Source organism: Lepeophtheirus salmonis, chromosome 4 (genome assembly GCF_016086655.4).
Source record: "Lepeophtheirus salmonis chromosome 4, UVic_Lsal_1.4, whole genome shotgun sequence".
Classification (NCBI taxonomy): domain Eukaryota; kingdom Metazoa; phylum Arthropoda; class Copepoda; order Siphonostomatoida; family Caligidae; genus Lepeophtheirus; species Lepeophtheirus salmonis.
The window spans coordinates 6,431,443-6,446,744 of record NC_052134.2 but is presented as its reverse complement, the minus strand read 5'-3'; the positions used below and the strand labels follow the sequence as shown (position 1 = coordinate 6,446,744).

The following is a 15,302-nucleotide window of genomic DNA, read 5'->3' as shown; positions in this document are numbered from 1 at the left end:
ATACTTATCTATGGTTACTCCAAACACAAGAAAATGGTTTTTTGGAGCTCAAGGAGACAAGATAGGGGTTGAGTTATAAATAAAAAAGAGACTAGCGTCTCAAAAATCAACAATAAGAATCCAGACTTTTTCTAAATATATTCAAAACTAAAAAATTTATGGCAAACAAAAAAGAAATCGGTGAAAATGACAATGAATTTTTTTTATCAGGTGTAAAAAAAAATAGATTTCCATTGTACACATTTGTCTAGAAATTCGTTTGCATATAAATTTCAAACATAAAAATTGATGTATAACTGAAATATCTATCATTTGCTGAATAATTTGCTATGTTTTCCTCGCATTTCAAAAAAGTCTATTTTTAAGAAGAATACCACAAAACGATCATTTTAGACAGTAAAAATTATAAGCCTCAACTTACATCTCTATAATATTTTCAACTTCCGGGACATTTTATGACATAACTTTTGCAATATTGGCAAAAATGAACGAGTTATCGAGAATATTTTTTGACGACATTCCCCTCCATAACTTTTTTGATTTGCAAGTACAAAAAAATCTAGCTAGGCTATTGTTCCTCTTATTTTTTGGCGAAATTAGCATAAAACAATTTTTCATTCATTTTGACAAAAATAAAAGATGGACTTCTAATCTAGACAATTTTTTTCGTTTATATATGTCGGTATAGATAATTTTTTTTTTTAAATTCATAATAATACATTTTATATAATATAGAGGCGCCATATTATAATGAATTATAATTTTTTTTTAAATTCATAATATAGAGGCGCCATATTATAATGAATTTCCCTATCGCTCGCCCGAGCAACACTGGCTAACCCTTTGCTAGATCTTCTATAAAGTAGAGATTTTTTCACAGCTTAATAAGAGCTAATGCGAGTGGAATAAGTCAATAACGTTCAAAACACTAATAATGTTTATGATTGAATAGTAAAATTATAATCAAAAGCTGAACCAAAAAACGATTCAGGTTTTTGTGTTAGGGGAATTTCACTGTGTTCAATTTACACAATAAAGGACAGGTTAAAGATTTATAAAAGAATGAAATGATTAAAAGCATTATTGAATTTAAAATGAATATATAAAGTAGATCCCCACAACTAAATGTTAATTCAAAAAGTGATACAATCGAGTTCCAAATCAATTTCCCCATAAGATTTAATTGGAAAAATTGAGACGGTCAAATTTCTGGGTTCTATTTCACATTTATTTTCATTTCAATGTTTTTACCTTTAAACTCAGTATTTTATTTACTGAACAATATGAAATAATACAAAAAAAATAATTAAAAATATTCCCACTCAAAAAGCCCATATAACTTAATATCATTATGTGGAAATTGAGGAATGATTATTAAATTTTGAGCTTTTTTAATAATAAGAGTAGTTAAATAAATTGAATATTTCGAATGACCCGAATTAAAAGTTGCACAAATAAAAAAACTTGATACATGGATCAATTGTTGAAAAAAAAGGATTTTTATCCGTATTTAATTTTTAACGTTTTACTATATCCTTTCACTTATTTTTATAACGGTTATAAATATTTATAAAGTATTGTATTAATTATTTAACTCAGAGACTAAAGACATTATGTGAAATTTCATATCCTTATGAAAGTATAGAAAGGTCGTTTTTGTAATTAAATAACAATTGAAAATTCAACAAACAAAGAAATACTCTGAGTGAGTGAAAAGATTGCATTTTGATATATTTGAAAAAAATAAACTGTAACAAGAAGCAGTAGATTGACAAGGTTTGGAACCATGACAAAACCATGGTCGTACTATTTGAATCATGTTACTATGCGATTAAAAAATAATAGTTTCAATCATTTCCTTACTTAGTAACAATTATTTTTTTTAATATCATACATATACCCATTGTAAACCCTTTTAAGTCAAGAAATTAGTTTTATTTACTTCATGTATTTACAATATAATTATTGTCATAGTACATATTTAAGGAACGGTTTTTGCTGTCCAATTCGGATTAGATCCAGTTCCAACGGTTGGTCTCCAAAAGTAGGAATCCTTGACAGCCACATAAACAATATTATTTTAAATTTTATATAAGGAAAGAAATTCTTTTTTTTACTAATGTTATACATGATGTGTACAATTTACAACTAGTACAAGTTGCAAACAAAAAATGAGATGAATAGTTTTAAATAAAGGATTTACAGAACTCTGGGGAGGTGGATAATGCAATAATTGAATACTCTATGGATAACTGTTCGATCAAAAATGTAATTTTTGAATTTTTTATTTATTTACTAAAATATAACTATTCTGTGACACATTTAAAATTTTAAATGCCCACAGTTATATTACTTGTAACCAGGGCTACAAAGTCGGTTCATAAAATATCCAACTCCGTTTCCAGTTTTCTGAATTTCACCGGCTTCAACTCCAACACACAATTTTACAAAAATATATATTTCATAGCCTATATAAGTACTACTAAGTCATTTGAGTCTAGAAGCTATAAATATATATCTAATTTATAGCTATAGGTGGCTATTACTTATATGTAGTAAATAATTGTGCCAGGTATAAATAAAATATTTGAAATATAAGATATTTAACAAGATAAACAACAAATGGATCAAAAAATATTTATTGCCAATAAATTCATGAGTTTCTGAACATAATTTATGCACTCGTAACCAAAGAACAAGAATACAAACAATCTCTTACTGCAACGTTACTCTGATGAAATTGGCCATTCACAAGACTATGTTATGAACTGGGATGGCTATTGGCTATGATCTACCCAACATAATAATTTAGACCTTAGAGATGATCGGGAATTCTGATTATATAGACCAAAGTGCATGTTTGAAATTTATGTAATTCGATTATACAAGTTGCAACTTGTATAGGCATCACAACTTGTAAACAACATTTACATATATCGAAAGTTAAAAAAAAAAGCTCTATAGTGAGCCTTTTTATACTTAATACACATATGATAGACTTTAGGATAGTATACAGAAAATGGGATGGAGGTTATATTGTATTGATTAGCTCGTATTAAATAACTATTTACATAACCTTGCAATAATCGTTACCCTTGCGAAATGGGTTACAAACAGTGCCGGACCAATATTTTTTGATGCTCTAAACTGCACTTTATAAACTATGCTAACCAAACGTATAAATACATTCCCTACAAAAGGGAAAAATGGCCATTTTTGTTCCCTCAATTTTCTCTTTGTCTTAGAAAAATGGAGGGAAAAGTCTTTCCAGTTCAACATATTATTGGGATGATCTAGACCATTGGTTCTTAAGCTTTTTATTTTGCGTACCAATCTGGAAAAAAATATCAAGATAACCACGTTAATAAGCCCTTCCCCTAGTCAACTTATCCAAGTACCACTATAGAAAATTAACATAATACAGTTTGAGAACCACTGATCTAGACTATTATCATGGCTCTTTTTAGCAAAGCACCTACATTTACCCAATTACAATGTTATTTTCTTGGCAGTTTTGTGGAATTTCTTGAGAATAGTTTTTTAAGAAGTAGTAAACTACATATTTTTCTTTTTTGAATAAATTAGCCAGTTTCAACTGTAACGTGTTGGAGAAATTTTCATTCATCGGGGGAAGGTGAAGGTATCACTTATTGGTACTTTTTCATGCAAAGCCTTTAAAAATAATAGATCATTTTAATGTCGATATCAGAATAAGATTTTTTTTTGTCTTTCTAAAAACCCTCATGAATATTATTCCGACGATTATTTTCGAGGGAAGACTCCAATTACATACTAATATTATTCTTCAGAGTATTTTTTTTTTTTAAATTAAAAAGTATTGACAATTTATATTGACCAAATCAGTAATGACTTCAAAATAAATATTTTTGTAATATCTTGGAAGATAATAATTTTCAAAATGTAAAAAAAATATTTACATTACTTTAAAACAAGAAAACAATTTAAATAATTTGAGAAAGTAAATTATTGGGTGAAATTTTTTTGGGGTTGATTATTGGGGCCTTTCAGACGTCCCTGTATAAAATCCTTGACATAGCAGTAGTGGATAGGTCTATGGATCGTAAAATCAGAATTTTCTTACCTTTTATTCATTGAATGCGTATTAAAAATCGATTATGCTTCGGGCACCTTGGCTACTTAGAGCTCTTGGGAGCCCTTTATTTTGCTTATGTCTTAAACAGACTCCCTTTTATTTAATTTTGAGTTTGATCATAAAGAGTAAGAGTTTGGAATAACGGCTAAAAGGAACGGGACTTTTGGACTGGACTAGGTCAGAGTAGATTAAACATTATGGGATCCAACCAACAGTACGACATATGAATGGGTTACCTAGCCGATCAACTATTCATTGAATCGATAACGTGATATAAAGCAGATGGTTTCAGTCCTGTATTAGTAGAAAATTACACTATTTTTGGTTAATTGATTTTCAGAGTCTGAACCAGTCTGGGAACCAGATTTATATCCAAGGAGAGACATTTAAAATTCTATTAGGGGGTAGGTCCGTAAATTAGGATTTTTCTTGGCGTATTCACTACCTTGAGATGATATTTTGAGTATTTTATTATTATTATTAAAATTAATCTCTTTTTTGGAAACAGGGTCGATGAGATAAATCGGGACAGTGTTAAACCTTATCAATAACTTAATCTATAAAAAGTAGGAAGATATATATATATATATATATAAATTGTGAGATTAAGTATTTCAGAATATTTTTATTTCTCATTTCGAATAAATAATCATCATAAAGATGAAAAAACCAGCAAAAAGATAAAATGATTAAATTAGCTTACACGTGTTACTGTTCTAGTACAATCAAGAACTTACCTAGTTACACCAAGAGCCAGGGGCGTCCGTAGGAAGAGGGTTGTAGAGCCTGTAGTCCCGCCCCCCCCCTCCTGAATGTAGGAATTTTTGTGTTGGACTAGGAAAAATTATTGCTTTGGAAGAAAAAATTTATTGAGAAAATAAAGGTTAAAATTCAACCCACCTCCCCCTAAGATATAATTATGTGGATGCCCTTGAGAGCACCATATTTGATACGTACAATCTGTGGTAAGGATGTTAGAAAAGTCTAAAAGCCAAACTGTGACAAATGGAGGACCTCCACCTTTGTTGCTGACCTAAACCATTTCATCAGGTTAAATACTGTAACCTAGTCGTATCCTAAGCCACAATTAAACTCGTTCAACTATCTCTAAAGCCGTTAACTTTTATCTTAAGGATAAAATTCAACAAAACGCCATATCTTTACAAATATATATATATATAAATTACTAGGGTCACAAATGGTAAAACATTGTTCAACTATGAAATTGAAAGGAGAAAGTATAATTTTTGTCCGGGATTAGATTAACTGAATCGTGAAAAGAAGTTCAGAATCATTGCTGGATAGCTCAAGATGGAAGTGATTGCTCTTAGATGTTCAATGCATAGTTTCGAACCTTCATCATGACTTTGGATGTTTTTTGGAGCAATGGCAATGACATTGGGCTGCAATATTCCCTGCAGAAGTGGTAAAGGCCTATTACTATAAGTATTTTTGATTTTGAAGGTAGAAGATGACTAAATTAAGTAAATGTTTAATTTTAGTTCTATAATGTGACATGCACTACAATTGGAACAAACTTTGACCTGAGTCAGATCTTGGACAAATGCATTGTGACGAATTTTTAGTTTTTGTTGATAGAATAAATAGAAATAGCATATTAGTTTTCATTATGACCTCCATGGACCTCGATCAGTGCCTATAACAGAGTAATCATTTTACTTCATAAATGCAAACATTAATTTTGCATAAGCGGTCTCAGAGTTGGTAATATTGATTTTAAAGTCCATTTTATGTTTTTAGCATTAGTAAATCTGTTAAATATACATAGTTTTGAAAAACAGGGAGGTTGCATTATCTGGTCTAGTTTTCCTTTTTTCTATGTGTTGCGCTTTTTCAAGGCATAGACGCTATATGAAAAAAAAAATCAGAATTTAAAATCTGTATTAGTCCATGGGTACCATTTGGAACCATTGGTATTACTGACCTACCATTATAACTTGTGCATGTCAATATTTCCATTTACATGAATTTATGAAGTAAACAGGATCGTAACCATTTTACTTCATCATGAAAATTTTTAGTAAACCTATTGTTTTAATAACGTGTTTAAAATTGTCCAGATTTATCAAAATAATTGCTAAGCATATATATAAGTCAAAAATTTAAAATCATAGTCAGTAGTTGCTGGTTTAGGGAATATATTTAAATATAAATGATAAATAAGTAATATAATTTATAATATGATCACAATTCTGTAGTTTTAATAGAATAAAATTTAAATTATGTTCATATATATAAATATATTTATGATTTAAGGGAAGGGGGGAACAAGCATCTATTTGCGGGGGTACCGGGCCGTGCAAAATTATTTACCGATGATGTAAATATACTTTTTAAGAGGTTTTGTGGCAAACAATCTTATTGTTTCGTATTTTTAGTGTTAAAATAAACAAAAATCCTTCCTGTGAGAGCGTAACAACTTCCACACGTGAGACCATGTCCAATCAGGAAACAAAGAGGATCGAAATTGCAGCCCTCCTCCGAGCGGGAGTGCCTCATAACAACATTAAAGAACAGGTTTGGGCCTCGTCGAAGACAATTTACAACATTTCCAAGCTCTTGGAGGCTGGTGGTGATCTCAAGCATTCCCCTGGGGCTGGCAGGAAACCCACTGTCTTAACTAGGCAAGTAAAGGCAGTGTTCAAGAGGACTCCCAACAGGTCCATTGCCGACATGGCCAGAAAGATGGGAACGTCGACATCAACTGTTTCAAGGGCATTGAAAAGGGTTGTAGGAAAGTTCCTGAGGCGTACTGAACACCCTCTGCTAACTGAACGTTAGCGAGAAGTCAGACTTGAGCGTGCCAAGAAAATCTTGAATGATATCAAGAGCTCATCTGGACGCATCATCATTTTTTCAGATGAGAAAACTTTTACGGTCGATCCTGTTTTCAACAGGCAAAATGACCGTGTTGTGAGCTTTGGAGATGTTTGGAGATCCAACGGGAAGGATATGAAGCCGGTATGGTTCCCCACTGGCTCAGATTAACAGCGGAGGATTATGTGAAGATTCTGGCGTCCAAGGTCCTTCCGTGGATCAAATCCATAGTCGGCAACTCTCCTTGTGTTTTTCAACAAGATGGAGCACCCGCCCACGCTTCCAAGAAACCTCAGAAGTGGCTCAAGGACAACATGAACTTTTGGCCAAGGACTACTGGCCCCCTCAGAGCCCAGATCTGAACCCACTAGACCTCCCTATCTAGGCGCACGTGGAGACCAAGGCCTGCAAAAAACGACACAAGAACATAAACGCCTTAAAGGCTGCTGTCAACAAGGCCTGGGCCTCCATGGACACCGATTACATCCAGCAAGTCTGTGGTAGCTTCAGACGTCGCCTGACCAGTGTCATTGAGTCAAATGGTGGCTACATTGATTAAATTTGATCACAAACTATTTTATTATTCTAAAAATGTATGAATAAATTGTTTCTCAAGTCATTCAAATGTCATTATTGTCCGCGATATGTTCTGAACAAAAATCGGTAAATAATTCTACACGGCCCGGTACTGCCACCAAGTACCTTCCTTTCTATTATATACTGGTCTTAATTTATGTGTAAAGGTGCATACAAATACCCAGTAAATCCTCATTTAGGTATATTTTATGTTGCAAAAATTCAGGTCAGGAAGAACGGAGTATTGATTGTATTTCCTAGTTCTTTGTAAGAAAAACGATATATATTTTGTTAAATTTAATATTTTAACTTTTTTTAAAGCATGATTTCAAAAATAAATCCCAAGCATAATTAAATATAATTTATCTTTCAGTGTCAAGTGATTCAATTCTCTCGTCTCCTGTGATTCAAGAGAAGAAAGAATATCACATTGACGTCATTCTACAAAACTACTTTGCTCATGCCGACTCTATCTTTTGGTTTTGGGAGGATGGAGCTCTCTATATAGCCGACAATTATGGTGGCAAGTTTCTTCGAATGAAAGAGATTGAAAGCAAGGGTGCGTTCTTACGTCGGGGTTATCGAAAACCAAAGGTGGAAACACGGCCTTCCATTCATGAGACCATCACGAAGAATCCAAAATACAAAATGAACTTCCTTAATTTACCTAACGAAAGTAATAATTTATTTAATAGTTATACATTTTCCAAAAAATTTCCTTTCCATTGCCAATAATAGTTATATTAAATATTTAGATAGGTTTCCAAACTAAGAACATATAATTATTATCAATTGAAAACAGGGGTGGAAATCTCAGAAAAGCACGCTCCTGTACAGATAAGCTGTCTCCTACTTTGTGTCTATAAAATTCAAATTATGCACTACTAAAAAAAATGTGCCCCTGATTGCTATGATCGCGATAAACATGCAAAATACCTTTATAGCTCGAAATTTTTTCTTAGTGGTCAACAAAGTGTTCTGTGGAAAATATTTATTTATAAAATATCTTCATGATTTAGTGCTACTTTTTGCCTTAATAATAATCTTAATAAAAGACAAAAGCATTCAATATAGCTTGGGGAAATATGTTTCCAGATTCCAAAAAAATTTCAATTTATTTATGTATCTATTTTTGAATCAGGGAAAATACTTTCTAAGTACAAAAAAATGACAAAAATTGACCCTTTCTTTTGAAGTCTTAAAAATTTATCGTTTTTGTTCACAACGATAAAAAAATGATAGTTGCTTGTTAAGTAAGGACATACAACTTCATTTGTTTAAAAAAACGACTTTATTTTTTTTTTTTTTTTATTTAAATATTGAACCATCAAGATTTATTGACAATATACGAAATGTTACACTCGGTTAGCCAAAAAAGCAGAAATTTCGAATTATAAAAATCATTTCATATCTGTCGAGGTAGAAACAATCAAGAGTACACCAAAGCTATAAGTAGGAAAAAGAGAACCAATGATCAATATTTCCCCAAATATAGTTGGCTATTTGACTATTTTTTGGTCTTTTAGGGGCGTTGAGTATGCCTTGAATATTACTCTATTATAACTGAATATATAACCTACATTAGTTCATCCTTTTAATTGAATCAACAAGGTGAGTTCTGCAAAGGAAGGATAAATACACACGTCTCAAGGTATAATGATAAAGCAACGTCATTTATAGTGATCAAAATTATATAATACTTGAAATCTGCAAGGTTAATAGAAATACAAGGTTAGACCATCATGTAATCGGGCTTGCTAGAATTTTCAATCTGATGTATTGTATAGACTGCTGGGCAAGACAAGCAGATTTTGACGAAACACGCAACCACTTATAGTCTATGACATCACTATTGCTAGAATTTTCAATTTAATGTATCGTAGCGACTGCTGGGAAAGAAAAACAGATTTTTTTACCAAACACGCAACCACTCATCTACTATGACGTCAATATTATAAGCGTGGTAGAAGTCAAACATCAGTCGTATACACGTTATGGTATAAGCTTGTATTTCTATTAACCTTGGAAATCTGTAAGCGAAGGCTGAAGCGTGTTCGCCACAAATGAGGCAGAAGAAATGAGTAATTACTACAATGACCTATTAAGTTCATAAGGGTATTTGTCAACCATTTATGTTATTTTGATGGAAAAAAAACCATTTATTATATTCCAATAGTCGAATGAGTACCAATACCTAAAAAGAGGGCTTTGATAGGCTTGATATTGCTATTAAATAATTGCATATAAACTGTGATCTATGAGTTTCACAGGCCTGACTTTTTTATATAGGTATTAGTTTGACTATTTAAATCTAATAAATACTCTTCTTCTTCATAAAAAAATATGGCATATGGTATTTTGAACTTATATTATGTCATTGTAGTAATTTTTCCATTCTTCTAACCCATTTATAGCGGATGCACTTGAACCTTTCCTTACAGTCTTCCATTATCATATGTCAAAAAAGTGTATATTTTTGGCATATTAAACAAAAGGAATTAGAACATTGTCATGGTTACCATGACAATTTAAAGAATGTTTTGGAGGAGAGAAGCTTGGCTGTCATGAAATTTCAATAGATCAGCTTCAATCATCTGTGATAAGGCAGGTAAGGGACAAAGGAATAAACAAGGACATAGGCAAGAATTACTCATATGTTAATCCCCAATTCTACTCTGAGTACAACAAGGTTTTACAATTGTAACTTAGCAAAAAATCCTCAAATCTTTTATGTGCACACACGAATGTTCAATCAGGTTTTGAATATTATTGAATGTAGTAGAAACAGAAGTTTACTAATCAGAAGTTAAATAATAATGACAAGAGCTGAGGAAATGCAAATTCATTCATCAGATTACCAATTCCAATCGGCCCAGCTAAAAAATACACACGATTGACATCACTAGACATTTATGATATTATAAAATCAAGATCTTGTGAGGGTGAAGTTTTGATGTAGCCAAGGATATTTCCTCAAGCCAACAAACGTGTTTTACCGTTGGGTTTATAGCTTTGTCCTCCGAAACGGTTTTAATGGGGGCATTTGGATCATTTGCCACAGCCCCGTCCTTGATTATAAAAAAAATAAGGGCGAGCAGAGTGAAGATTTTCATTAAAATTAATATTACATATTAATAGTGTATAAATAATTATACTATTATATCGTAATATGAGCGCTAAATTGTTGAAACTGAAGTATTTATATATAATATAGCAAAATTAAGATTTGAAACTTCATTCTTTAATTATGTATTTTCCAATTTTTCCAACATCTTATCCTATATATCTGAATATACTTTCTGAACTTCTCTGTTTTTAAATATTATACTTCTAGAATAACATATAGACAATTAACGAACATTTTTAATTTTTGAACTACGACAATTTGGCACTCAACTCCACGATATATAATATTTATTATTATGCAATATTTTTCAAATAACTATTTTCATTAAAAAAGGTCATTTGAGGGGGAAAACGTACAACTTTAAAAAAGAAAATAAAACCCGCATACATGAATCTTTGCCCAGGTGCGTCTGCGGGTGGGCTGGAGGGGTCGAAAGAATTTGTGCATTGGAATAGAAAAATTATCGCTCTGAAGAAAAAAAAAATAATAATGAAAAAACATTTTTTGAAAGATTTTTTTATTTCTAAAGAAAAAAATAATTCATTCAAATTATACAGCGTAGCTAAAAAAAAACGTCCCCCAAAAAAAAAAAAAAAATATATATATACAGGGTAGGGCAACAAAACTTGGACTCGAGCGATGGATTTAGAAATATATCAATAATTTTATTTTGACGATAATAAGGAAGGTCATGTAGGAGTTGATGACAAACTTCTCTGACAAGTTGTCTCATGCAGCCACTATTGAGGACTTCAGTGAGGCCACATTTGGGTGTGAGGTCCTGTTGGTTTCCCTCTCCAAAGTACCCCTATAGAAAAGTCCAGTGGGTTCAAATCTGGTGAGGAAGGGGGCCATATCTCTTTGGCCCCAGAATCAAGCCATGTTATCTGTGCAGAACTTTTAGCACTTGACAGACGTGTAAGAGGGGCACCGTCTTGAGTCTACACGTAGTGTACCTAAGAACCTTATAGTAGACCTCTTGGGGGATTTTCTGTCCAACATTGAAAAAGAACGGAGGCATCTTCTTTCCATCAGAGGCCACAGCTCTGAGGACCATTATTTAGGCCAAATATTTGGTGTGGTAACTCCCTAGGATCTCTTCTTTTGTTTCTGCAAGCCAACGTTCGTTCCGGCAGTTTTAGAATTGATCAACTGTGAAAATCTTCTTGTCTGAGAAAGTTTTTACAATTAACCCATTTGCCTTGATCCATGTGAGGATTTTTTTGCACCTCTCAAGCCTCCTGGCTTTCATACACTCTATCAGAAGGTGGGGTTGGGTCGGAGTGAAAGAAAATAATCCCAAGTTGTGGTTTATGGTCCTCTTGATGGTCGTAGGAGCCACAGAGAAGTTGTTGGTAAAGCGATTCATCAACTTAGTGAGATCCTCCTTTATATTGTTCTACAAACAAGAAATGTGTATCCCTCTTTAAATTATGCCCTCCACTTCCTGACATCGTGGAGAGGTCTCCCCATTTTTTTCATCTTGCAAACATAAAAATCAAGTTTTTAGAACACTTAACAATGTCCTTAATCTTCATCACATCAACTCCAGCATCTAGGAGATCTGAGATGCGCTGTCTTTTTGCTTGTTGCTTGCTCATCATGATGAAATGACTAAATAATTATTATATTTTGTTTATGTAAAAAGGACAACGGAAAAAGAATATCAAAAAATAATCACTAAACCTATTCATAGAAATTAGAAAATAAACATTAATTAACAGTCCACGTTTTGCTGCCCTACTCAGTATATAAACATATATATATATAATCTTGCGGAGGCCCCTGAAAACTGGTCCTATTTGGGGTACACCATTTCTATCCAAGGGAAAAAATTGGTTCACAAGTATTTTCATTTATTAAAAAAAAGATTGAAAACTGTCAATTTAAAAAACTGGTTCTCCGCTCTATATTCTCTACATTTTTTTTACTATATGTCCATTGCTCACCCACACTGCGCAATGGGATTTATTACCCTCCTACTTGGAAGTATGTACGTGCATTAATATTTAACATCCAAATACTAATGTTACTATTATGTCTCCTGCCATGATTTTTTAACACACATACGAGAATATCAATCGATGTACTTTGACAGTAAAATGACAGTTCTCACCATACATGAAAATAATACTATCCGCCGGTTTATTAAAAAAAAACTAACTTAACTACTAGAACCGGAACCGACAATGTCGATCGGATAAGCAATATGTTGCTTATCAGTCTCTTTTTTCCCTATATAAAATAATATATATTATAAAAAAGTAAATTAGATTTAACCAATAAATCAATTTTCTGAGTTTTTTTGTGCAATTGCAACGTTTTCTTATGATTTTTTTACGTCACCAGGGGGATACAGTTATAACTGAGTTCCAAATAGCAACGGGCTTCTTATAGATCTGGAAAAGTGGTTTTAGGCAGCAGATGGTGTATATAAAAGAGGGAAGGACGGGGGTAGATTATGGATCTAAGTCAGCTTCTAAGTATTTTGGGACTCTATAATATTTTTAAGTCAGGGTTTCCCAAACTACTATGCCAAGGCCCCTAAACTAACACATTTTTAGCTAAGGCCTCTTTATACGAAACATGTGTAGTATGTAAATATACTTAAAGCAATCCTCAATTCTCCATCTTCCTGCGTCCCCCTAGCCTTCCCTCACGGCCATCACTTTGAAAGCCATTGTCTTAAGTAACCTTAGTTTTCCGGCCCCTTGTATGAGGTAGTTGCAGCCCTGTTTGTACCTAATATAATTTCATGAGCCCAGATTTTCAAGCGACGCCCCTTGTTTTAAGTGTCTATTACCAAACTGAGCATGCATAAAAAAGAACCGAGATCAAAAACTGGAACCGAGACCACAACCGATAGAACCGCTGAACCTGAACCGGAAACAACAAGGGTAATGACTAATGTTGTAATTAACTACAACTTACAACTACACGAAAAAAATTTAATTTGTACAATTTACGTATAAATGTTACAAATGTACATAGTCACAACTTTTATTCACCATGTATAATGAAATATAATGTTTTGCATACTTTTATAATAATATGATTCATATTTATCTATTTGAGGTGAGGCGTTCTCTTAAAAACGTTTGAAATATTGTATGATAAACATAAAAGAAAATTTCATTTAAACTATGTATTCCACATATCAAGACATAATTAATACCCTCTATTCAAAGGAAAATACTTCTTCGTTTTAACCTTACTATACAATTAACATGTTCAACACCGTTTAGAATTCATAGAGGAGTAAAATGAATAATGACGTTGCTATGTTTGTAGATATTTTTGAACTCGTGTAACGTGTTTTCAAATATTACACGGGGGAAAACTCATATTGAACAAATGAATTCAAGCCAAAACAGGAATTTATTTTTGAGCGCTCAATCCAAAACTCCTTTCTGTTTTTATTTCAGTCATCTAAATTCTGAAATATCTGGCATTATAGTAATTAGGGACTATTATCGTTCAGAGTCATTTTTACCTTTAAAACAATACCCAAATTAAAAGTAAGATTAATACAACTTATGTAAAAGTGTTTTTATTGAGTCTGTATCTTGTTTTGAACGAGATATATTTCCTTTCTTGGACTGAAAATGATGAAAAAAGACACTCTTCTTTAGACCTTTATAACTTATTCATAATACACAGTGATGAGGAATGAAATAGCTTTTATATTATAGAAAAATATTGAAAGTATAATTTTAAAAATATGCATCTTTGGTCTAAACGGAATTCGTAGTAAAATTCAGTTTACAAAAAAAAGATGTTTTGATCCGCTTCTTGAAAAGGAAATATGGCTGTCTGATTCGAAATATCAGTTTATATCGGTTCAGAAAAAATCACTTAAGACCGAACCGAGAAACATCAAGTTTGAAGACTAGTAATTATAGTTATACCTATGCATCAATAATTACGCCCCACATTGAACGATGCGGTTTTTAATTCTAAAAACCAAATCAAAAAATTTCTCTGAAAAAAAAATAATAATAAAAATAAATTAATTATATCGTTACAATGTTCTATTTTTTTTTTTTTTTTTGTTTGTTTGTTTATTATTAATCATTGGTATAGATATGAAAAAAAGGGATATCTGGCGAGCGTTTCAGTTTTCGAACAAATAGACCACAATTATGAATCAAGTTATGGTTTGAGTTATTACAGTCTATGGATTCCACTCTATTTTTTTCTTGGATGAATAACCATTTTAACAAAAAAAAACATTAATTTTTTTCAGTAATACCCATTTTAATAATATGTGGATAATAACTATCCTAAAATTAAACATATCTGAATGGTATTCCAAAAAAACGTACTTATAATTTTCGGTCGGATATAAAAAATACTGTATCTACTTTCTAAGGGAACATATTATGTTCAATATATTGCTTTAGAGGGTAGACTTGCCATAACCTCATTTAAAGACCTAATGGAACAGAACTAAGGAATAAAACTGACGACTCCCACTCGAGTTGCATTTTAGTCTTATTAAAATGATAGCTTAAAATCGACACGAACTCGAGGTAAAAGTACTCGTGAATTGACTTATGTTAGGACTGAAAGACTCGAAACTTGAGCTAAAAATGACTCAAAAATAGCTTTGTCATCAATGCAAGAGAGGTCCGTGGCATGACATTA

The 15,302-nt window shown here is 32.1% G+C and overlaps 1 protein-coding gene across 2 annotated transcripts in view; it reads left to right on the top strand.

Moving 5' to 3' along the window:
* Positions 1-15,302, top strand: part of LOC121116460 (uncharacterized) — a 33,688-nt gene that overhangs the window by 16,564 nt on the left and 1,822 nt on the right. For both annotated transcript variants that reach the window (XM_071887574.1, XM_040710715.2), the window contains exon 3: positions 7,902-8,204. In XM_071887574.1, the coding sequence (XP_071743675.1) occupies positions 7,902-8,204 (303 nt within the window). The remainder of the gene's footprint in view (positions 1-7,901; positions 8,205-15,302) is intronic.